Source organism: Schistocerca gregaria, chromosome 6, assembly GCF_023897955.1.
Source record: "Schistocerca gregaria isolate iqSchGreg1 chromosome 6, iqSchGreg1.2, whole genome shotgun sequence".
Taxonomy (NCBI): domain Eukaryota; kingdom Metazoa; phylum Arthropoda; class Insecta; order Orthoptera; family Acrididae; genus Schistocerca; species Schistocerca gregaria.
In genome coordinates, this window is record NC_064925.1 from 488,000,682 (window position 1) to 488,027,377 (window position 26,696).

Consider the following 26,696-nt stretch of genomic DNA (forward strand, 5'->3'; position numbering starts at 1 on the left):
AGGGAAAAGTTAAGTAGGTGATTCCAATGAGTCACGTGTTCTACATTGTCTCCCCCTCCCTCACTTGAGTACAACGCACATAAAGTTCATACAACCGTGTGAAACTTCGAGGAAAGTGCTTGTTTCTGTGTGATGTTGTTGAAGTCGCTTATTACATTGGCTTGAATGTCGAAAATGTCATCAAAGTGTTGACCTTTCATGTGAATCTCTGTAGTCTGTCCTTCTGTGGTAGGTTCGTAGATAATACGGTCTCCTCACCTGTGATGATTTTTTTCCAGAAAAGAGCTGTCTGCGATTTGCATTTCACGTCGTTGTTTTTTTCTGAAAGAAAGGTAAGCGAGATAAGCATTGAACACAATTTTCATATCAGCGCACGCTCCGCTGCAGAGTGAAAATCTCATTCTGGAAACATCCCCCAGGCTGTGGGGGAGTGCTAGTTCTGCAAGGTTCGCAGGAGAGCTTCCGTAAAGTTTAGAAGGTAGGAGACGAGATACTGGCAGAAGTAAAGCTGTGAGCTGTGAGTCGTGGTTGAGTAGGTCAGATGGTAAAGCCGTGCCCGAGAAAGGCAGAGGTCCCGAGATCGTCTCGGTCCTTCACACAGTTTTAATCTGACAGGATGTTTCATAGCAGCACACACTCCGCTGCAGAATGAAAATCTCATTCTGGAAACATTTTCTGTTGTTAATAAAATTGTGGACAATGTTTTTAAAACTTGATTGAGGTATGTTGCTCCATTGTAGTTTCTGACGTAACAACGTTCACACACCACGGCGACCTTTGCACTACATCCCGCTGATTGGTCGCAACTGACTGATCGAATGCAAATCTGTTTATTTGCGGTTGTTAGTAAAAGGTGCCAGCCTTGTTACTGCAGCCGGCCGGATTGGCCGAGCGGTTCTAGGCGCCACAGTCTGGAACCGCGCGACCGCTACGGTCGCAGGTTCGAATCCTGCCTCGGGCATGGATGTGTGTGATATCCTTAGATTATTTAGGTTTAAGTAGTTCTAAGTTCTAGGCGACTGATGACCTCAGAAGTTAAGTCCCATAGTGCTCAGTGCGTAGTTACTGCGCTGACATCGATTGTACGCCAGGAAACAAAGTCAGTCTTGGAACTATTTGGTTGATGATAATGTTTGGTTTGTGGGGCTCTCAACTGCGCGGTCATCAGCACCCGTACAAAGTCCCAATTTTTACACAGTCCAGGCGAGCCACTCTCACGAATGATGATGATGATGATGAAATGATGGGAGCAACACAAACACCCAGTCCTCGGGCAGATAAATTTCCCAACCCGGCCGGGAATCGAACCCGGGACCCCGTGATCCAGATGCAGCAACGCTGTCCAGTAGACGATGAGCTGCTGATGAGCTATTAGGACGGACGGTACGCGTACTGCTTCATGATCATTAGTATCAATCGAGTACGTTCATTTTCCAACCACTGCCTGCGTCTTTATCTCGTGGTTGTAAAATAATAATAATGTTTTTACAGTATACACTCGAACTGTGTGTATTTCGCCCGCCGCCTGGGACCAAAGCGTTGTTGGTCTCTGTTAAGGAAGACTTAGATTCCAAAAATTAGGAGTCAACTCCATCTAATGCAGTGCGGGGAAATGTACACTACCTGATGGAAAGTATCCGGAAACATCTACATAATACGGAATTGACCTTAGACGTAAAAGAGGCGCGCCCCTCCCCCCCCCCCCCCTCTTCCCCCCTTCCACCTGTGTAAAAGGAGACAGGGAGCGTTGTATTTAAGGTAGAAAAGCTATAGTTGCAGAGTGCTGAATGGGCTGGTCAGAAGAGCTCAGTGATTTTCAGCGTGGACTAGTTATTGAGTTTCCCCTAACAAATACATTAGGGACCTTTCACTCTTCTAAAGATGCCCAGGCAGATTACTGTAATGTGACTGTGAAGTGGAAACGCGAAGGAATAACCACAGTTCAACCAATACCAAACACACATCGTAAAATATCGCATGAAATCCGCGTAAGGGATTACTCACGAGTTCCAAGATGGCATCATCAGTCCAACTAGAACAATGACTGTGCGTAGTAATTTAAGAAGAATGAGGCACAATGATAAGCCTCATAAGCGACATATTTTTGCAGTAAGTGCCAAGTGACGCGTGAGTTACTGAAAAGAGCGCCACCACTGGATAGTCCATGACTGGAAAAGAGTGATTTGGAGTGATGAATTATGCTATACCCTGTAGCAATCCGATAAGTGGGGAACGTTATCTGCATCCTGTGCAGTTCCAGCAGTAAAGTGCAGAGGAGATCGTGTTACGATATGAACGGGGTCAGGTTGTGGCCTCCGTAGTGCGCTTAGGAGAGCACAAAACCTGGAACAATATAAGCACATGTTACAGCACAGTGTCTGCTTACAGTAGAGTAACAGTTCAGAGTGGATGGTTGTTAGTATGAGCATGACAATGTTCAATGTTATAGACCACACCCATGAGGGAATGGTTTCTGGGAAATATCATCCCTGACATCGACTTTCCTGCCCAGAGCGCCGACCTGAACCCAATGGAAAACCAGAATGAGATTTTCACTCTGCAGCGGAGTGTGAGCTGATATGAAACTTCCTGGCAGATTAAAACTGTGTGCCCGACCGAGACTCGAACTCGGGACCATTGCCTTTCGCGGGCAAGTGCTCTACCAACTGAGCTACCGAAGCACGACTCACTTCCGGTACTCACAGCTTTTCTTCTGCCAGTATCCGTCTCCTACCTTCCGAGTTCGAGTCTCGGTCGGGCACACAGTTTTAATCTGCCAGGAAGTTTCATATCAGCGCACACTCCGCTGCAGAGTGAAAATCTCATTCTGGAAACATCCCCCAGGCTGTGGCTAAGCCATGTCTCCGCGGTATCCTTTCTTTCAGGAGTGCTAGTTCTGCAAGTTTCGCAGAAGAGCTTATGTAAAGTTTGGAAGGTAGGAGACGGATACTGGCAGAAGTAAAGTTGTGAGTACCGGAAATGAGTCGTGCTTCGGTAGCTCAGTTGGTAGAGCACTTGCCTGCGAAAGGCAAAGGTCCCGAGTTCGAGTCTCGGTCGGGCACACAGTTTTAATCTGCCAGGAAGTTCCAATGGAAAACCTTTGGGATGAGACAGAAGATCGACTTCACTCCACACTACCTTCTCCCGTTTCTGATTTGAGGAGCAACGGACTGTCATTCCTCTAAAGACATTCACACACTTCACTAAAAGTGTCTGTAGCGGAGTTCAAGCAAACATACAGCGGAGGGTGGACCCAGCCCTTATTACACTACAGGCCATTAAAATTGCTACACCACGAAGATGACGTGCTACAGACCCGAAATTTAACCGACAGGAAGACGATGCTGTGATATGCAAATGATTAGCTTTTCAGAGCATTCACACAAGGTTGGCGCCGCTGGCGACACCTACAACGTGCTCACATGAGGAAAGTTTCCAACCGATCTCTCATACACAAAAAGCAGCTGTACGACGTTGCCTGGTGAAACGTTGTTGTGATGCCTCGTGTAACGAGGACAAATGCGTACCATCACGTTTCCGACTTTGATCAAGGTCGGATTGTAGCCTAACGCGATTGCGGTTTATCATATCGCGACATTGCTGCTCGCGTTGGTCGATATCCAATAAGTGTTAGCAGCATATGGAATCTGGGGTTTCAGGAGGGTAATACGGAACGCCGTGCTGGATCCCAACGGCCTCGTATCACTAGCAGTCGAGATGACAGGCATCTTATCCGCATGGCTCTAACGGATCGTGCAGCCGCGTCTCGATCCCTGAGTTAACAGATGGGGACGTTTGCAAGACAATAACTTTTGTGGTTGGCAGGCGAGCCAACACCGTGTTACTAGAGGAGGACGACAGGTACGCGATTTAGCTCACGCAGGCTGGCGTGAAGTCTGGAACAGGACAAGGAAATTAGAATTTAGAAACAACGGACGTAGCTGGTGGAATACTTTAATCCATCAATGAAGAACGTCGCTCTTGACGGTACATAGTTCACAATATCAATAGTAACTGATAATGGTGCCTTGCTAGGTCGTAGCAAATGACGCAGCTGAGGGATATGCTAAACTATCTTCTCGGCAAATGAGAACGTAAGTAGGCAGTGATCCATCGCTAGCAAAGTCGGCTGTACAACTGGTGCGAGTGCTAGGAAGTCTCCTAGACCTACCGTGTGGCGGCGCTCGGTCTGCAATCACTGACAGTGGCGACACGCGGGTCCGACGTATACTACCGCACCGCGGCCGATTTAAAGGCTACCACCTAGCAAGTGTGGTGTCTGGCGGTGACACCACAACAACCATCTGCATGAACAGTTCTACGACTTTTGCAGCAGTGTGGACGATCAGCTCGGAGATCAAGGCTGCGGTTACTCTTGACGCTGCATAACAGTCAGGAGCGCCTGCGATGGTGTACTCAACGACGAACCTGGGTGCACGAATCGCAAAACGACATTTTTTCGGATGAATCCAGCTTCTGTTTACAGCATTATGATGCTCGCATCCGTGTTTGGCTACATCGCGGTGAATGCACGTTGGAAGCCTGTATTCGTCATCGCCATACTGGCGTATCACCCGGCGTGATGGTATAGAGTGCCATTGGTTACACGTCTCGGTCACCTCTTGTTCGCATTGACGGTACTTTGAACAGTGGACGTTACATTTCAAATGTGTTACAACCCGTGGCTGTACCCTTCATTCGATGCCAGCGAAACCCTAGATTTCAGCAGGATAATGCACGACCACATGTTGCAGGTCCTGTACGGGCCTTCCTGAATGTTTCATTGCTGCCCTGGCCACCACATTCTCCAGATCTCTCACCAATTGAAAACGTCTGTTCAATGGTGGCCGAACAACTGGCTCGTTACAATACGCCAGTCACTACTCTCGATGAACTGTGGTATCGTGTTAAAGCTGCATGGGCAGCTGTACCTGTACAAGGCATCCAAGCTCTGTTTGACGCAATGCCCAGGCGTATCAAGGCCGTTATTACGGCCAGAGGTGGTTGTTCTGGGCACTGATTTCTGAGGATCTATACACCTAAATTGCGTGAAAATGTAATCACGTATCAGTTATAGTTTAATATATTTGTTCAATGAATACCCGTTTATCATCTGCATTTGTTCTTGGTGTAGCAATTTTAATGGGCAGTAGTGTAAAGTCCACTTATAGATGATACCTTCGATCGGATGGCGATCGCAGGTCTGTCAGTCCGGATGGTATAGTATAGAAGCACAGAACACAAGCATCACACCGATAAGGATCAATCAAAGCTTGTACTGATATCAAACCGGGGAAGTGGCACGCTCCTGGAGAAATATGCTTCTCGTAGAACAAAATCAGGCATGAGCACCGCCTGATGAGGGCATACTAATGAGCTTGCCAAAATATCGCACAATTTGGACGACGCCATCCGGCAAAATAACCGAAAACATTTCAAAAGCTCTGATTTCCTTAAGGGCATGTCTGAATTCCTTTCAGACAGAAACAACTTCGGAATTAAGTGATGCCGGCCGGGGTGGCCGAGCGGTTCTAGGCGCTACAGTCTGGAGCCGAGCGACCGCTACGGTCGCAGGTTCGAATCCTGCCTCGGGCCTGGATGTGTGTGTTGTCATTAGGTTAGTTAGGTTTAAGTAGTTCTAAGCTCTAGGGGACTGATGATCTCAGTAGCTAAGACCCATAGTGCTCAGAGCTATTTGAACTATTTTTTTGAATTAAGTGATATTGTGTTACGCTGCTTGAATTCTACGGTAATGACAAAATATTTTATTCATATTCTGCTGCACTTTCTTTCGGAATAGCACTTACGTGTCTAAAAGCTTTTGTAATGATGATAAACAATTACATTTCGCGTCACAACAGACCTGTCTAGCATTCATTTGCAGAACAGGCTGTCGTAAACCACTACACTACACCAGCAATAACCAATCTTTACGACGGGCGCAGAAATGTAACCAAAATAGCTTGACTGCGTCGTGCAAACAATTGAGACATGCATTCTCGTTCAATACGGAGCCATCCTCTTTTATGCTACATGTAGCAGGAACGTACGTTACGCGTATTGTAGATCGGAAAATCGTTGCTTCCCTTTTCGTTCTCTCCCACGCAGTGCCACCATTACGCCATTGGAAATTGGACGCGAGCCATGCTGCGTCCACCTTTTTTTCCCCCCTCTTTCTGTTCCTGTGACATGATAACAACGGCATACGACGAGTCTTATATGAAATTACTGGCTCTAGTTTCGACTGAAATTCTGAATTCGTAAAACATGAAATAATGTGTTTTCATTACAGCTGAAATATATTTCGTCTGTGCTTCTGCGCAAAGGCAAAACGAGTGTTTGCTCGTAGCTTCCATTAAATCCCTTGTTATCTCTCCCGCATCTCCGATGGCAAACTGACTTACAAGCACCTCGTAAAACTCTATCATTTCCTCTCACTGCGACGTCTGAGCTACGAGCGCATTGCCCTGGAGCAATCTCTTCCTCGGTCACTGAAACGAAAAACTGTACATTCACCATTTGATTACATCTTCCCATGAGAAATATATACATCCTCTGCTTAATAAAATGATCTCTTACAAAAAATGCTAGTAATTTGACATGAATTTTCAACATGTGTTCCAGTTTCTTCAAAGCACTGGGTGTTTCCAGGTCTTTAGGGTCGAAATCAGATTGGCGATAAAGACTCACATGATGAGTATTTTTTAACATGAAATCGATCGGATATTAACATTTATGTCTGTGGGAGACCTTTAATGAGAAATGTGTATGACGCACGTAGTTGTAAATTCCTTATGCTTTATAACAAGTTACTTGTAGTGGAAAAGCTCCCTACCACATTCAACACTGATGTCTTTCGTCTTCGAAAGCGTGGGTGAACAGGCGATTTTCTGGCACTTTTAAAGATAATTATACTGCAGTCAAACATCTTATAGTCACACATCTAACATCATGTTAAACTCCAGACTTTATAGGTTAAAAATTATGTTTGCTTATAGGTATATTCGCTTTAGTACTAATGTATCAGCGTTAGAGGTCCCATATCACTCCAACTGCACATTCCCAACACCATTATAGAGCCTCCATCAGCTTGCACAGTCCCCTGGTGACATGAAGCGTGCATGGATTCATGATGTTGTCTCTATATCCGTATGCGTCCATCCTCTCGATACAGTCTGAATCGAGACTCGTCCGACCAGGCAGCATACTTCCACTCAACAGTCCAATGTCGGTGTTGACGGGCCCAGGTGAGGCGTAAGGCCGTGTGTCTTGCACTTATCAAGCGTACACGAATGGGCCTTCGGCTCCGAAAGCCCATTTCGATGATGTTTCGTTGAATGGTTCGCACGCTGACACATGTCGATGGCCCAGCATCGAAAGCTGCCGGATTCCTGATATTCACGGTACACTCGTGAAATGGTCGTACGGTAAAATGCCAGTTTCATCGCTACCTCGGAAATCCTCTGTTCCCACCCCTCGTGCGCCGACTATAACACCACGTCCGAAATCACTTAAATCTCGATAACCTAGAATATAGCAGCAGTAACCGATCTAACGACTACGCCAGACACTTGTCTTATACAAGAATTTCCGACCGCAGCCGTATTCTGCCTGTTTACGTATGTCTGTAACAGAATATGCATGCTTATACCAATTTCTCTGTTGCTCCAGTGTATCTTCCTCATCAGGTGGACAAGTGTTGTCATAGCTGGTTTTCTCAAGTATCCCAACAAGTTCTGATGGAAGTTTGTCTACTCTAATGGCCACATTTCGTCTTCAATGTTTCTAAAACATCTTATTTTCTTCTCATAGTACCATATCTCCCAAATCAAGTCTCCCCTTTTTATAATGTTACCTTCAAGTTCATTTCACATTTGCAACACTTCTGTATCCACTTTTCGTTTTCCCTTCTTTGCTTATTATTGGCCTGACGTGTGAGTTTTAATATTTGTATAGCTGCTTCTCTTCTCTCTAAAGCCTTTTTAATTTTTTTATCGGCGGCATTTATATGTCCCTTAATTACCCACACCTCTACATTTTCTTAAGTCAAGTCTACCCATTCTTGCTTTGAAAATTTGCACTTTTGTCAGTCTCATTTTTTAGTCACACATTATGGTTCCCCACACCATGGTGCGAGGGGTAAGACAGCTGTTCTTCTCCAAAGCATTGTAAGAATAAGAAATCTCCCCAGTCGCTGCCATACTCGCCTCCGATGGTCATCCGGGGTATTGCAGGACCGTTGATTCATCGCTGAACACAGTACGACGCCAATCATCAGGAACCCAAGCTTCTCAGCCAGGGTACTAGTCCAAGCGCAGTCGACTGTGTTGTGGCGTTAAGTGACAATTGTGTGGGGTAACTATGTTTACAAGGCGTCCAGTACCTGTTTCAGGATGGAAGGCGCATATGAGAAGGAGCTATGCTGTGAATGGTGCACAGTACAGTGATCGTTCCTTGTGGTGGTCAGACATGGTCGACCACAACGTTCACGATAAATATGCTTGCCCCCACGTTTCCCCGAGGTGCAACGTCGAGACGTTGCCACACCAGAATGCACTAGAAGCTGGATACTGCACGATTCGACCAGCTGACCAAATGGAGACCAAACTCTGTGGTGCTGATATCGCTGTTTCACACGAGTATGCAGCGTCTTCGTGTTTTTCTCAGTGGTCATTCAACATCTAACGTTGTTCACACCCCCTATGCTGCTTGGTAGGGGTATAAGTGCAGATACCTGCGATCTTTGGTACCTTCATATGTACCTCCTTCAGTGTGTTACTTGTCAATTCTCTGCCTCTGTCTACCAGGCCACACTTTGCATAATTTACTATGTGATGTTTTCTGCACAGACGTAACTGCATCACTGAGCAGACTACACTTGCCAGTATACAGTACCCATTCTGCGTCCACGGGTCCACGCTTTAACACCTGTCCTGCTCGCCAGGAAATATAAGTATTAATGTCTCGCTCTTGCCATATGATCTTGGAGGTACCAACCAATCTAAAAACATGCTCCTCGTAACATACACAATTAACTGTTAGTGTGCAAATGACATAAATACTGCTGTAATGTTGTTCAAAACACTGTCCTCAATCACCAATAAAAATATCTGCTCTTATACCACTAACAACCTGTATATCTTACCAGGCCTGTTAACAATACTAGACAAGAACAAAACTAAGGCATGCTGTTGGCCGTTCCATCTATCACAGAGAACTGCAACTCTAATCATTTACATACCCGCAGATGGTGTTTACTGACGTCTGACATTGTATTGTGGGTGCTTCGTTTTTTGTCAGGCAGTCTATTTTCTGCTATCAGCAACATCGACATCCCATGCATTATCCAAGGCTTTCAACTGGGATTTAACTTTCTTCCAATTTAATCCACAGTTGCCTTCACGATTCCGTCTCTCAAGGCTACTCATTCGGTCTTTTATTGTGCTTCTTACTTCTGTTTCAGGTCAAATTTGCCTAATATTCCCTGATTCTTTCAGTTTATTCAGGTCCCGTCTTCTTAACTTCGTAATTTTCAAAACACTCTTCATTCTTAGTCTGCAAGTTATAATCAATAAACTATGGCCACAGTCCACATCTTCTCCTGGAAATGTGATACACCTTAAAATCTGGTTTCAGAAACTTTGTCTTATTTTTTTGTAATTTGTCCGAAACTTTTCTGTGAATCCAGGCTCTTCCAAGTATATAGCCGTCTTTCAAGACGTTTAAACTGAGTATTAGCGATGGTTAAACTATTACCTGTGCTAAATTCTACCAGCCCACTTCCTCTTTCATTCTTTTCCCCCAAGTTCGTATTCTCATACTATTACTCCTTCTCCCCGTTTGTCTACTATGGAAATCTATTTCCCAGTCAAAATTAAATTTTCCTCTCCCTTACCTGAACTATTTCATGTACACCAACAACAGCTCTTTCAATCTTTTCATTATCTACGGAGTTAGTTGGCATATAAACTTGTACTATTGTGGTGACTGTTGCCTTCGTGTCTATCTTGGATACGACAATACGTTCACTATGCTGTTCATAGAACCTACCTTTTATTCTGATTATCTTATTATTAGTAAATCTTTTCCTGTATTCTCCCTATTTGATTTTGTTCTCAACTGATCCTGTTCTTGCCTCCATCAAACTTCACATCTAACGATAACCTGTCAAATTCCCTTTTTAAATTCTATAACTTGTCTACCCGATTTAAGTATCAGACATTCCGGAAATGACAGTTTCGTTTTCTTATGACGCCCTCATAGATAGGCAGCGTACGGAGATCCGAACGGGGTCTATTTTTCCTCCAGAATATTTTACCCAAGAAGATACTATCAATAAGCCATTCAGTGGATCTACGTTCCCCCAGGATAAATGACGGACGTAGTTTTTCCTTGCTTTCAGCCATTTGCAGTACGAGCACAGTTAGTTTATGATGATCATTGTTATAAACCGAAAACAGTTAATCATATAGACTATTGCTACTGCAGCTACTGAAAAGGCTGCTTCTGCTCTTCATGAACCACATGTTAGTCTTGCCTTTCCTCAGATAACTCTTCGTTGTTGTTGCACTTGCATTACGGCTATCTGTGTCGCTGAGGTATATATGCCACTCCATCTCTGGAAACCCACTTCTAAGCAAAGAAGGGAAAGCAGAAAGGTGGAAGGAGTATATAGAGGGTCTATACAGGGGCGATGTTCTTGAGGACAATATTGTGGAAATGGAGGAGGAGGTAGATGAAGATAAGACGGGAGATATGATACTGTGTGAAGAGTTCGACAGAGCACTGAAAGCCCTAAGTCGAAACAAGGCCCCGGGAGCAGGCAACATTCGATTAAAACTACTGATAGCCTTGGGAGAGCCAGGCCTGACAAAACTCTACCATCTGGTGACCAAGATGTATGAGACAGGTGAAATTCCCTCAGACTTCAAGAAGAATATAATAATTCCAATCCCAAAGAAAGCAGGTGTTGACAGATGTGAAAATTACCGAATTATTATTTTAATAAGTCACAGATGCAAAATACCAACTATCAGTTTAATAAGTTATAGCTGCAAAATACTAACTCGAATTCTTTATAGACGAATGGAAGAACTGGTAGAAGCCGACCTCGGGGAAGATCAGTTTGGATTCCGTAGAAATGTTGGAACACATGAGGCAATACTGACTCTACGACTTATCTTAGAAGAAAGATTAAGGAAACCTACATTTCTAGCATTTTTAGACTTAGAGAAAGCTTTTGACAGTGTTGACTGGAATACTCTTTTTCAAATTCTGAAGGTGGCAGGGGTAGAATACAGGGAGCGAAAGGCTATTTACAATTTGTACAGAAATCAGATGGCAGTGATAAGAGTCGAGAGGCATGAAAGGGAAGCAGTGGTTGGCAAGGGAGTGAGACAGGGCTGTATCCTATCCGCGATGTTATTCAATCTGTACATTGAGCAGAAGGTAAAGGAAATAAAAGAAAAATTCAGAGTAGAAATTAAAATCCATGGAGAAGAAATAAAAAAAAAACTTTGAGGTTTGCTGATGACATTGTAAATCCCTCAGAGACAGCAAAGGACCTGAAAGAGCAGTTGAACGGAATGGACAGTGTCTTGAAAGGAGGGTATAAGATTAACATCAACAAAAACAAAACGAGGACAATGGAATGTAGTCGAATTAAGTCGGATGATGCTGAGGGAATTAGATTAGGAAATGAGGCACTTAAAGTAGTAAAGGAGTTTGGCTATTTGGGGAACAAAATAACTGATGATGGTCGAAGTAGAGAGGATATAAAATGTAGACTGGCAATGGCAAGGAAAGCGTTTCTGAAGAAGAGAAATTTGTTAACATCGAGAATAGATTTGTCAGGAAGTCGTTTCTGAAAGTATTTGTATGGAGTCTATCCATGTATGGAAGTTAAACATGGACGATAAATAGTTTGGACAAGAAGAGAATAGAAGCTTTCGAAATGTGGTGCTACAGAAGAATGCTGAAAATTAGATGGGTAGATCACATAACTAATGAGGAGGTACTGAATAGAATTGGGAAAAAGAGGAGTTTGTGTCACAACTTGACTAGAAGAAGGGTTGGTAGGACATGTTCTGAGGCATCAAGGGATCACAAATTTAGTACGGGAGGGCAGCGTGGAGGCTAAAAATCGTAGAGGGAGACCAAGAGATGAATAAACTAAGCAGATTCAGAAGGATGTAGGCTGCAGTAAGTACTGGGAGATGAAGAAGCTTGCACAGGATAGAGTAGCATGAAGAGCTGCATCAAACCAGTGTCAGGACTGAAGACCACAACAACAACAACAACAACATCTCTGCAAGATCCGTCTTACTTAAGAAACATGTAACTTTATTGTGAAGCTCATACCAGAAATGGTTGTTACATGCACTTTGCTTAACGATAGTGTGACAGTGTTAATTTGTCGCCAAACTGCCTTAAATGGAAATATCATGACCTGTTGCCACAAACTGTCTGCTGGAAACTAAATGTATTGTACTGCAGCGGCAAACTTTTCATTCAGTTTCCCTCTAAAAAGCTAACCATTGTCCGCTATTAACTGTTACTGTGTTTGCCCGTGACCTGTACTATCATCATTACGCATCATACAACAACACACGAAACTATGTGAACTGTCTCCTCCAAAATAACCCAAAAACATGTAAAAAGATGAAACTGTTGAAGCATTTCCGCGTGAATAGTATTTCAGCGAGCATATGTTTTGAAACGCTGGTTTACTAGACCTATTTGCTTGTGACACAGTAATATCACAGCGAAAGAAACATATGAAACAGATCAAATGACAAAAATATATTTCTTCACGCATTCAGGTCAGCACATATACACTTCATTTATATGCTTGCAATAATGCAGTGTTTAACACGCAAATTGATAGAATGAACGTCGCCAACTAATGCAATGTAATGGACTGGAATCAACCTTAATTGCAAACAAACTGCCAGCGACAATGCAGTATAATTTTGATTAACATTTTGAACCATCAAACAGAGACAGACGGAACAGATGGCGCTGTTAGTTTCGTAGTACCCCAAAGAATCAAAACATGACGCTGTTAGTTTATCTCAGTGACAGAAGTATTTTCGTAAGCTTATGCCAGTCGCAGAATTAAGCGCTGCGGTCCTACCTTTACGAACACAAACTAATACTGAATTTACTTGTCTACAGTGTACGAACCAAGTGATTTCACTTTGCGTATTAAAAACTTTGCGAAACTGCTTTACTTCCTTCGACAGGTTTAATTTCCATTTGACTTCTTGCCTAGGAAAAACGGATTTATTAACGGAGTGATACTAAAAGGGTTCTGCTTTTTAGTGATTGAGTTAGGAACCCTGAAAAGTGCTGTTCAGCGTTATGCAAACACCGCTCCGTTGCGAAGCACTGGTGTGTTGCTAGTATATGCTCAGGAAAAAAGAAATACATTGAACGATTCAAGATAGGTCGTTCACATTACTATGTTCTTCAGAAATGATTAGCATTTCAGTCATCTCGGGGCAGGATGTGTCCTGTTACCTACTAGGTACAGGGTCCGTCTGGTAACTTGTTCGATGCTTGACGGCATTGACGGGCATAAGGTTCGAATGACGTCCTATTGTATAGTCATTCATGCTTTATTCTGCATTCACCAGGAGCCTAAGTTCATCTTTGGTGGCTGGCATTGGGCCACAGCGCCGGCATTGGGTCACAGCGCTGTACCTGTCGTTTCACCATAGTCACACATTTGCGATTGGTACCAATTTCAGTGATCTTGTGGGCCAGCGCAGAAGGCTAACATCCTGTGACACCGAGAAATCACGTGTTCGTGCAGCAACATGTGGCCATGCTTTGTCTTGCTGAAAAATGGAGTTTGGGGTGTTGTGCAGTACGGATATGGCTATGGGTCGCAGGATGTCATTCAAGTAGATCACACTGGTCACTGGACACGCTCCAACTGTATTTCGCTGCTATACCCAATAGCACCCAACGCCATAAGGCGCTAGGTAGGCGCTGTGTATCTTGTGCAATTTGAAACAAACAGTACCCGCATTCTTTCAAAAACACTATCTGATGCCATTTCTGTACCCGATGACGTCGCTCCATGCACTGTTCTCATTTCTTCGTGGAAAACGGTTACGGATAAAGAAAAAATACTTACTTACTTCTTAAAATTTGATTAGGTAAAACTAAACTCCCTCTCTCTCCCCACAGGGTGTGGTTTTAGAGAGAGGAATTAGAGTTTTACAAATGTTGATCCAAATATTTGGGAATTAGAGAGGAATTAGAGTTTTATAAAGATTTGGGAATTAGAGTTTTACAAATGTTGACTCAAATATTTGTAAAACTCTGTTTGGGTCAACATTTGTAAAACTCTAATTCCTCTCTCTCCTATCCACCCTATGGAGAGAGAGGGAGAGTTTTAGTTTTAGCGAATCAAAATTTAAGAAGTAAATAAGAATTTTTTATTTATCTGTAACCATTTTCCACACAAAAATGGATTTTCTTGAATTACAGCGTCAACAAGCAAGAATCAAAACAAATGTCTTAGAAAAAATATACGTAGCTTTTCATGTAGAATCTGATTCTGAAATAAAAGAAATGAGGGTTCCCATTTCAAATTTTAAAGTTGCCTCCCGCCCAACCCCCAGTGAACTGGGGTGGCGAGCTAAACCGGAAAATGTCACCCTCGAAAATAATCAACTTTGGATTCTACACATTTTTTCGTGTGTAGCAAATTTTTTTAGTTATTCTGAGTTGTCAACTTAAAATATACACCCTGTATTCTATAGTTCCCTGTGGTGAAATAGTCTTTTACAAAGTAACAAAGTAACTTGCGCATAATGTTTCGCTGTTAAGAACATAGTTCCCATGGATCGACGAGACTTGAGCAGTAGGTAGAAACGAAAGGCTACATTGAAGTATAGAAGGTAACTGAATGAAATACGCATTGAGACGAAAAGAAATGACACTTGTATTGAAAGACAAAAATTACATCGTAGTCACCGTGATTCTTAACGGGCCCCTGGATATTACGAGAGGCGGCACATGGCACTTAATGGAGTGTGTGTGGTCACCACTACCGGCAATGCATCCACTTCAACGTGCCCCCATTCTGGTCACGAGGTTGGTAAGGAGTTCCTGTGGGATGTGTTTCCACTCCCCAACTGGTGGATGGTCAGTGGCGTATGTGGACGTACTGCAAGGCGCCTCCCTGCCGCATCAAGCACGCGCTCGACGCGATCTAAGTCCAGGGAAAGGCAGGCCAATCCATTCACATAATATCGTCTAGTTTCCAGAATTCCTCCACCTCCGCTGTTCGATGCGGTCGCGCATTGTCATCCACAAAAATGAAGTCCGAGCTGAATATACCCCTAAAAGGAAGCACATAGGAAAGAGTACAGTGTCACGATAACGTTGACCACCAAGGGTGCCCTCTTCAATTATTTGGTGGTCAGTACGTGGGTGCAGCATGATGCCTCCCCACTCCACATCACCGATACCACCACAACGATCCTCGGTGCATTACGTGTTCCTATCTCTGGACACATAAGGACATTTTGAGTTTCCTTGTCGATCAAAGAGTTCAATTACCCAGATAGAAGAATCTGATCTGAGTTTTAATTCATTGCGGAATATTAAATAAACTATTAATATTGCTGTTAGCTACACTACTAGCCATTAAAATTGCCACACCACGAAGATGACGTGCTACAGACGCGAAATTTAACCGACAGGAAGAAGATGCTGTGATATGCAAATTATTAGCTTTTCAGACATTCACACAAGGTTGGCGCCTGTGGCGACATGAGGAATGTTTCCAACCGATTTCTCGTACAGTTGACCGGCGTTGCCTGGTGAAACGTTGTTCTGATGCCTCATGTAAGGAGGAGAAAGGCGTACCATCATGTTTCCGACTTTGATAAAGGGCGCATTGTAGCCTATCGCGATTGCGGTTTATCGTATCGCGACATTGCTGCTCGCATTCGTCGAGATCCAATTACTGTTAGCAGAACATGGAATCGGTGGGTTCAGGAGGGTAATACGGAACGCCGTGCTGGATCCCAACGGCCTCGTATCACTAGCAGTCGAGATGACAGTCATCTTATCTGCAAGGATGTAACGGATCCCTGAGTCAACAGATGGGGATATATGCAAGACAACAACAATCTGCACGAACAGTTCGACGACGTTTACAGCAGCATGGACTATCAGTTCGGCGACCATGGCTGCGGTTACCCTTGACGCTGCATCACAGACAGGAGCGCCTGCGATGGTGTACTCAACGACGAACCTGGGTGTACGAATGGGAAAATGTCATTTTTTCGTATGAATCCAGGTTCTGTTTACAGCATCATGATGTTAGAATCCGTGTTTGGCGACATCGTGGTGAATGCACATTGGAAGCGTGTATTCGTCATCGCCATACTGGCGTATCACCCGGCATGATGGTATGGGGTGTCATTGGTGTCACGTCTCGGTCACCTCTTGTTCTCATTGACGGCACTTTGAACAGTGGACGTTACATTTCAGATGTGTTACGACCCTTCATACGATCCCTGCGAAACCCTACATTTCAGCAGGATAATGCACGACCGCATGTTGAAGGTCCTGTATGAGTCTTTCTTGATTCAGAAAATGTTCGACTGCTGCCCTGGCCAGCACATTCTCCAGATCTCTCACCAATTGAAAATGTCTGGTCAATGGTGGCCAAGCAACTGGCTCGTCACAATACGCCGGTCACTACTCTTGATGAACTGTGGTATTGTGTTGGAGCTGCATGGGCAGCTGTACCTGTACACGCCATCCAAGCTCTGTTTGACTCAATACCCAGACGTATCAAGGCCGTTATTACGGCCAGTGGTGTTTTTTCGGGATACTGATTTCTCAGGATCTATTTACCCAAATTAGGTGAAAACGTTATCACATGTCAGTTCTGGTATAATATATTTGTCGAATGAATACCAGTTTATGATATGCATTTCTTCTTGGTGTAACAATTTTTATGGCCAATGGTGTATTTTCAAAAATACAAAATGAAACCTAACTCTCAATATGTTGAGCGGTTCTTCGGAGAGACCAAAAACGCCGAAATACCGTTAATTGCACTAATCGTTTTCGATATCATCCTCACATCTCTGAGATTATTAAGATAGTATGGCTCCTCATAATACAGGACATTTCAGCGTATCCAAGTTGTGAGCACGGTGTTTTCCCAACAGCACTGGGCTTTGAACTATGGGCATCGTAATCCTCTACCAGCACCCACACCAACATGCTGTTTGTTCTTCGCGCCTTTAGACGTCTTCATTGTTCGCGTTTCACAGGTGTTTCATTTCTTTCAGAGAATATTTTGTATTCATATTTAGTAAACAACTCAAGCAGTCGAGTTACAGTGTACCTTTGTTCCTTCTTTTGCAGGGCGGACGCCTCTCCCGTGGACGGTGAAGGTGGGACACCTGAACACAATGGCCTCACTGAGTTTGGAAAGGTGACGACATTTTTTTTAAAACGTTTACGGAGGTTACGCATTTTGTGCTCTGTTGCCCAGTTGCATCCATCATATGAAACAAGTACATTCTTATTTTTACATTACACATGTGCAATATAAATACAAATTTGGTGGGTTTTCAGCCTAATTAAATAATAAAACGTAAAAGAAATCCCAAAAATTAAAGGCCGGCCGCGGTGGTCTCGCGGTTAAGGCGCTTTTTCCAGGTCGACGAAACCTATGAATGCGTCTTGATTTTTTTTAAATTTTGCTTCCATTACCAACTGCAACGTCAGAATTGCCTCTCAGGCGCCTTTTCCTAAAGCCAAACTGATAGTCACCTAACACATCCTCAGTTTTCTTTTCCGTTCTTCTGTATATTAATCTTGTCACAAACTTGGATGCATGAGCTGTTAATCTGACTGTGCGATAATTCCCGCACCTGTCAGCTGTTCCAGCCTTCGAAATTGTGTGGAAGGTATTTTTCCGAAAGTCAGATGGTATGTGGTCAAACTCACACTTTCTACACACTAACGTGAATAGTCGTTTTGTTGCACTTCCCCCAATGACTTTAGAAATTATGATGGAATGTTATCTAATCCTTCTATCTTACTTAATCCTAAGTCCTCCAAAGCTCTCTTAAATTCCGATTCTAATACTGGATCCTCTGTTTCTTCTTCTATCACATCGGACAAGTCTTCCCCCTCATAGAGGCTTCCAACAACCGCTCTCTCCTCTGCGATTAACAGTGGAATTCCCGTTGCAATCTTAAATTACCACCCTTGCTTTTAATTTCAGCGAAGTTTGTTAACACTTTCGTATACGCTGAGTCGGTCCATCCGTCAATCATCTATTTTTCGATTTCTTCACATTTTTCATGCAGACATTGCGTCTTAGCTTCCCCCTACTGCCTATTTATCTCATTCCTCAGCAACTTGTATTTCTGTATTCCTGAATTTCCCTGAACATTTTTGTACTTCCTTCTTTCATAGATCAATGAAGTATGTCTCCTGTTACCCATGGTTTCTTCGCAGCTACCTTCTTTGCACCAATGTTTTTCTTTCCAACTTCTTTGACTGCTCTTTTTAGAGACTGCCAATACACTTCGACTGTACTGCCTACTGAGTTATTCCTCATTGTTGTACCTACTGCCTTAGAGTGCTTCAAGCGTATCTCATCATTCTTTAGTACATCCGTATCTCACTTCTTTGCATATTGATTCTTCCTGAATAATTTCTTAAACTGCAATCTACTTTTTATCACTACTACATTGTGATTTGAGTCGATATCTGCTCCTGATTATGCCTTACAATCCAGAATCTGAGTTCGAAATCTTTGTCTAACCATGATCTAACTGAAATCTTCCCGTATCACTCGGTGTTTTCCTACTTCCTCCTCTTGTGATTCTTGAACAGTGTATTTGTTGAAATTTATTACAAAACTCAATTAGTCTTTCTCTTCTCTCATTCCTTGTCCCAAGCCCATATTCTCCAGTAACCTTTTCTTCTACACCTTCCCCAACAACTGCATTCCAGTCCCCCATGGCTATTAGATTTTCATCTTCCTTTACGTACTCTATTAGCCTTTCAATGTTATCATATACTTCCTCAATCACTTCATCTTCAGTTTGCAACGTCAGCATATATATCTGAACTATCGTTTTCGACGGTGGCTTGCTGTCTACTCTGGGAAAAGCAACCATATCACAGAACTGTTCACTTAACCCACTCTTTGTCCTACCTTTCTATTCATAGCGAATCCTACTCCCATTATACTATTTTCTGGTGCTGTTGGCGTCACTATCCTAAACCCATCTGACAATAAATCCTTGTCGTCTTTCAATTTTACTTCATTGGCTCCTACTATATCTACGAGTACATGGAACCTTTGTATTTCTTTTTCAGTTTTCCTATCTTCCTTACCATGCTTCTGACATTTCACGCCCCGCCTCGTAGAACGTTATCCTTCCGTTACTTATTCAAACATTTCTTAAGGCCACCTCCCCCTTGGCAGTCCCCTCCCGGAGACCCGAATGGGGGACTATTCCGGAATCTTTAGCCAATGGAGACATCATCATCACACGTTTTCAATTACGGGCCACGTGTGCTGTGGGCACACGTTATGTGACTTTAATGCAGTGGTTTCCACTGCCATCTGCATCCTCATCCCGTTGATCCTTGCTGATTCTTCCGCCTTTAGGGACAGTGTCCCACCTTGAAGACAAGAGAGTGCTCTGAATCTCTGTCCGTTCCTCCGCCCTCTTTGACGAGGCCATAGGCAGAATGACAGTAAAAAAAAAGAAAAGAAAAGAAAAGAAAAGAAAAGAAAAGAAAAGAAAAGAAAAAAGCTGCCCCTTTCGTTTCTTCCGACCGCCCTTCGAAAAGTTCGGCACCTACAGCGAAATTACCGGTGATATTTTGGACAGAGACAACCAGTTGCAAACTGCGACTTGCTCGTCAGTTTAGCTCATTCATTGACCACCTACAACTATAACGCAATTTTCGTCATACTTTTATCCTTTCTAAAGAACACGGTTCAGTAACGTAGTGGTCCTTCCTCGTGTAAGCTACCGATCTTCTCTGTAACCGAAATGTCAATCCAACATTATTTTTCTAGACGGTGGTGCGGGAACTGAACCGTCTGGGCATCATGGTGGACCTGGCGCACGTGTCGCACCAGACGATGATCGACGCCATCAACGCTTCCGTCGCTCCCGTCATCTTCTCCCACTCGTCGGCGTATGCGATCTGCCAACACCACAGGAACGTGCGTGACGACGTGCTCAAGATGGTGGTGAGTAGACTGTCCTGCTCAACAGCCAAACTTTCTACCCGCCCTCTCTTTTAAAAACGATTCTCATTTATCAAACCCCTCTATTTACACTCACGAGCAACAGTATTTGACACACCTAATAGAGGAATGTAGTATCCCTTTTCGCTGCGGTGACAGATGACGAGGCATTGTGTTGTAGGCTTCACCTGGAATCACCTAGAATGCTGATAATCCACCAACCGTCGTCCACCAAGATATGGGCAAACTCTTCCGGCTTTGGTTCACTAGCGACCGGTCCGTTTGGGTTACGTTCTTACTCATTCATCGAGCCTTTTCATATCTGATTGTGTAATGCTGTAAGGGTTATAAAAGTCAAAATAGAAAAATAGAAGTTCTGTAGCCAAAAACAAGAGCGTGGCCGTGATGGGGGAGAGTGAAGCAGCTTGCATTAGTTGCGCGGTGAACGACAAATAGTTCTCAGATATCAGGACAAATGGTGTTGGGCATACGTGCAGCTAGTGAGATGCGTTACATGTTCTGCCTAACTTGAAACTGACACCGAATTAATATCTTTGGGGTTAAGCACGATTCGTATTTGGTATCTCTCCCTCCCCCCCCCCCCCCTTCTCCACCTAAAGGCCGGTCAGACACTCTTTCCCAGCTGGGTAAGTCCTCAAAGCCCTATATGAAACTAGTTTCAGAGTATTGGATAAAAAAGTGTAGTAAATATTTTTAATCAGAAATTCATAAAATGTTTCTAAGAAAACTCTCCCTCGTAACACTGATCCTTTCAATAAAAAACGCGTGTGCATAGGGCAGCGGTAGATGTTACACATTATTTAAAGATGGATACATAAAGTGTATTTGTTACTAGGAAAGTGTGAATTTAAGGCACTGCATGGAATGCCTAGGACATATTTAAAATACTTACAAATTCTTGGAAAAATACACTACTGGAAATGGAAAAAAGAACACATTGACACCGGTGTGTCAGACCCACCATACTTGCTCCGGACACTGCGAGAGGGCTGTACAAGCAATGATCACACGCACGGCACAGCGGACACACCAGGAACCGCGGTGTTGGCCGTCGAATGGCGCTAGCTGCGCAGCCTTTGTGCACCGCCGCCGTCAGTGTCCGCCAGTTTGCCGTGGCATACGGAGCTCCATCGCAGTCTTTAACACTGGTAGCATGCCGCGACAGCGTGGACGTGAACCGTATGTGCAGTTGACGGACTTTGAGCGAGGGCGTATAGTGGGCATGCGGGAGGCCGGGTGGACGAACCGCCGAATTGCTCAACACGTGGGGCGTGAGGTCTCCACAGTACATCGATGTTGTCGCCAGTGGTCGACGGAAGGTGCACGTGCCCGTCGACCTGTGACCGGACCGCAGCGATGCACGGATGCACGCCAAGACCGTAGGATCCTACACAGTGCCGTAGGGGACCGCACCGCCTCTTCCCAGCAAATTAGGGACACTGTTGCTCCTGGGGTATCGGCGAGGACCATTCGCAACCGTCTCCATGAAGCTGGGCTACGGTCCCGCACACCGTTAGGCCGTCTTCCGCTCACGCCCCAACATCGTGCAGCCCGCCTCCAGTGGTGTCACGACAGGCGTGAATGGAGGGACGAATGGAGACGTGTCGTCTTCAGCGATGAGAGTCGCTTCTGCCTTGGTGCCAATGATGGTCATATGCGTGTTTGGCGCCGTGCAGGTGAGCGCCACAATCAGGACTGCATACGACCGAGGCACACAGGGCCAACACCCGGCATCATAGTGTGGGGAGCGATCTCCTACACTGGCCGTTCACCTCTGGTGATCGTCGAGGTGACACTGAATAGTGCACGGGACATCCAAACCGTCATCGAACCCATCGTTCTACCATTCCTAGACCGGCAAGGGAACTTGCTGTTCCAACAGGACAATGCACGTCCGCATGTATCCTGTGCCACCCAACGTGCTCTAGAAGGTGTAAGTCAACAACCCTGGCCAGCAAGATCTCCGGATCTGTCCCCCATTGAGCATGTTTGGGACTGGATGAAGCGTCGTCTCACGCGGTCTGCACGTCCAGCACGAACGCTGGTCCAACTGAGGCGACAGGTGGAAATGGCATGGCAAGCCGTTCCACAGGACTACATCCAGCATCTCTACGATCGTCTCCATGGAAGAATAGCAGCCTGCATTGCTGCGAAAGGTGGATATACACTGTACTAGTGCCGACATTGTGCATGCTCTGTTGCCTGTGTCTATGTGCCTGTGGTTCTGTCAGTGTGATCATGTGATGTATCTGACCCCAGGAATGTGTCAATAAAGTTTCCCCTTCCTGGGACAATGAATTCACAGTGTTCTTATTTCAATTTCCAGGAGTGTATTTAGTTTAATAAATACTAATTCGATGCTTTTCCTAGGAAATGTATAAAATGTGTAAGGATTTTATAAACTACGAAATGGACACAGGCAAAGTGTAACATCACAATGAAATAACAAGTTCAAACTTGAAATTTATATTCGTGGAGATATGTACCGTCAATGCAACTAATTAAAGGCAGATTGTTCACTGCCATACGCTTTTCGCTTACTGATTTGGGAAGCATCATCATTGTCCTGTAATACATGTTTCCTTTTATACATACTATAAACATATTATTTGGTAGATATAATATGCTGCTATATTACATTTTGTCGTGTCTTTCTCTTGTTTTTAAGTTAAAACCAACTTTTCTGGCACAAAGTGCGTAATGTGAACTTGTCGTTCGGTGTTAGTTACGATTTTCGTCGCTGTTAACTCATTTGTGTGGTCCTCGAGATGTATTCGTTAGTTTCCATACTCGAGCCAGCCGATTTCTGGCGTTCTTTCACTCACATTTGTCACAGATGGTACATACGTATAAGAATTTAAAGAAACTACGGAAAAGACGGAAAACAGAAAAAATTACGATAGAAATTTATATATTTGATGAAAGTTAAATTGACACACGAAAATTACCACTAATGGGTAATGTCTGAAAATTGGCGTGGTTTATCCCGAAGTGTTTTCATAGTTTCTTCACAGTTAGTAGCATGTCACAAAAAACTGGAAAAGCAGTGTTTCGGGATTTTTGCAAATAGAATAAACATTATTGACTCCAAAATTTCAATTTTTATACGCCTGTACTTCGAACGTTACTCTGAAACTCTCTATAAAATACTTTCGTCATTGCATTTGCACCGTCATCAACAAAATTTTCGCAATTATCGCGTGCGACATCCCACCGTTTACTGTGCGGAGATGCCTAGTGTTCCAGGTCCCCATCCCCCCCCCCCCATAAACAAGCAAAAATCCCTGGCAGTACATGGAATCTAACTCGGCTTCTCCACATGGCTGTCAGGTACGGTAACCACTCAGCTGCCCAGATGTATATCAGTTAAGTTCAGCGTAGTAAGACACACTCCAGCCGTGTGTCTCGGAGAGGTCATAGTCTACTACAATGGGGAGGTTGGAAAAATATAATGACGACTTTCCCAGAACTGCCTTTCGAAGGTGCACTCATTGGGCGCGAATGGCACTGTAAGCTATGCCGATCCCCGGGTATTGTCTACATTTCGGAAGTCCCACCGCAACCTAGTGCAGCGAGAACGCAGCGGACACCTGTTTGTGCGACGGCTACAGCGGCCAGATTGAAACAGTGCCAGTCCCGTAGCGTTATCTCCCACAGATTCAACGCTCAGACTCTAATTGACGTTAACCACCCACGTGACGCGCTGCAGCGACCCGCCCTACGCTCTGCCGACTGTTTCCCTTCACTGGAGGGCTGCATACCGCGGCCTCAAGAGTCTAGTCGCTACATTTGTTACCGATAGGTTAGATTAACAAGCGATAATTACTGAGATGCTTCGTGAACACTAGTGGATGTCACTACACGGAAGACGCGCTCTTTTCGCGAAACACTATTCGTAAAATTTGTAGAGCCGAGATTTGGAGCTGACTGTGCAACGATTCTAATGCAGCCAACGTACATTTCGAGTAAAGACCACGAAGATAAGGTAACAGAAATTAGGGCTCGTACGGACGCATAAAGACAGTCTTTTAACCTCGCTCTGTCTGCGAGTGGAACATATTTAGTACAAGGTACTCTCCGCGTACGGTGGCTTGAGGGGTATGCAAGTAGATGTAGATGTAGCAGATATAAATATCAAATCACGCCATGTTACTTTAGCATTATCGTTGTCGTCGTCTTAACAGCTATGAATTATACATTTTTACTGTGTTTGGCCTCTAATTGTCCAGCTCTTTAGCCAGTTATTTATACATTTTGTAAGAATCCTGTTTGTATATTTTTGTATATTGGCAGCGCTATAGACTGTGTTAATATCGCTGACAGCCCTCTGCGCCCTCGGGAAGATACTCTGTGGCTGGACGGACTAGGAGCTAGCGAGTGGATATGGAAGTGTATGGACATGATATTCTTAGTGGAGACTCTGTTTCGGTAGGACGTGCATTGTATAGCGAGATGAAATGACGTGTTTATAAGAAAATACTCAAGTAAATTTAGAAGGGTGGATGTATGGTTAATAATGTTTGGGCAGTGGAATTATTCACAACTATATAATTTTTGGAACTGGATGTCACATGAATAAGGTAGAATTTCCTAAATACATTGTTTGCTCTTCAAGAAAATCTTTTTTTCGCTAACCATATGCCTCCTAGTAGTTGGATTCTATAGTAGTTATAATCTTGTTATTTAGCTGGCTGTTGTTTCTACTTGCTGTAATTGCTTTAGTTCGTGTTATGAAGATTTTCTCTGAGGTAAGTAACTTATGAAAAAGAATGGGGTTTCCATTATCGGGATTCGTGATTGAAATGAGTTTAGGCAATTAACACAGCTGGAGGTAGTTTCACATTCCTTTAATTTCATATTTCTTGGATTTGTGTTATTGTTGGGATTTGTTGGCATTGAGGGCAATTTTTTGGGTTAATTATTGGAAGTCATGCTGTCAGTGTATAGCAATCAGATTGCGTTGGGCTTGTACATTGTGGGTAATAAATGAATAAGTTAAGTCTGAGTTGTCTTTGTCAAGGAAAATTCTGTAGGTCAGTATTTAATAAAAATAATAATGAAAGAGGTAGTTTAAATTGTTTTTCAATACACCACAGCTATGTAAAATTGTTTTTTTTTTTTTTCAAACCCCCACCTTATGCAAAAACAGTTTATTTCTTTTTTATTTGCCCAGCATGTTTTGACATCTGTGTGAAATTTTTTGCGGTTCCATCTTTTTCTGTAAGATAGAATAAAACTACCAATCTCGGTTAGGCCTAAACACCATAACAAGTGCATTTCGTTTGATTTATTTAGATTGCTGACCTGAAAATTATATTGTTAGTGGAAACTGATTTTTACAGGTCGGCCTCTTAGTGGCCCTTCTAATCATTTAACAGCGTATTATCTGCAATGGAGTCATGAAAAAATCTGTTTATTTCTTTAAAATACTGTATTTGTGGATACTGGTTATGAATGTTACTGTATTTATATTTTCCGTCTTGTCCACCTATGGTAAATCTCTCTTCCTAACACTTTTATGAGCACTTTATCGCACCATTGTTACATATTTCGCTCTCACCCCCTTTTTTTCACAAAACGAGAAGAAAAGTATGAAAAAAGACTATGTGAGGTTTGAAGAATTCATTGTGGCCTCGAAAGAATTACAGGGATAGTTTTATACACGTTCTGGAGGCACTGTCAATCGTATATTTGTTTTGTAGCTGTTTTCGAGACCATTATCCATTTCAGTCGAAACACCCCTGTGCAAGTGCAGATGGTACTGAATGTTGTACACTGTAATTCCAGTTTTAAAGACTAATCCTGTTACGTTAAACCTATCCAGGACGTCTACATTGTTTTGCTCACATAGAGTTTCGACATCTCCATAATGAAGTTAAAAATGTGCTGCAATATTTCGATCAGCATATTTGTGTGAAAGATCATTTGCCTATTATGAAACTGAAGAAAATCTGTGAAACTGTCTGCATCTGTCCGTATGCCAACAGTGTGTACCAGATAATACGCCAGAAATAACTAAGTAATACTGAAAATTTGTTTCATTTGTGATCTCTGTTGATGAGAAATGCAAACTACGCAACCAAGTCATACTCACTGTGTGTGCACTACCAACTATAAATGACACATTAGCAGTTTCCTCCTCCACCCGCTCAGGCAGCATGAGGTGTCAGTGAGGGAACTGCACAGCCAGGCTGATCACTACGGCACGTGATCCACAGCACGGCTCGCGGGTCGTATTCTTGCTCCCCCTGGAGAACAGTAAGTGATCTGTGAATGAAGCCGCAGCTTCCTTGCAGGTGGCACTTAATTCCATCCTAATGGGACGAAATCGACAGATGTGAAGGGCTGTTACTGTTTACAGTTTGTAAACCGTCTAGTGGATAACGTCAGAAATTCTTCAAGCAGTTTCTGG

At 43.6% G+C, this 26,696-nt stretch overlaps 1 protein-coding gene across 1 annotated transcript in view; it reads left to right on the forward strand.

The window, feature by feature from the left end:
• Nucleotides 1-26,696, forward strand: part of LOC126278585 (dipeptidase 1-like) — a 272,315-nt gene that overhangs the window by 123,181 nt on the left and 122,438 nt on the right. The window contains exons 6-7 of the mRNA XM_049978797.1: nucleotides 17,404-17,473; nucleotides 20,090-20,266. Coding sequence (XP_049834754.1) covers nucleotides 17,404-17,473; nucleotides 20,090-20,266 — 247 coding nt within the window. The remainder of the gene's footprint in view (nucleotides 1-17,403; nucleotides 17,474-20,089; nucleotides 20,267-26,696) is intronic.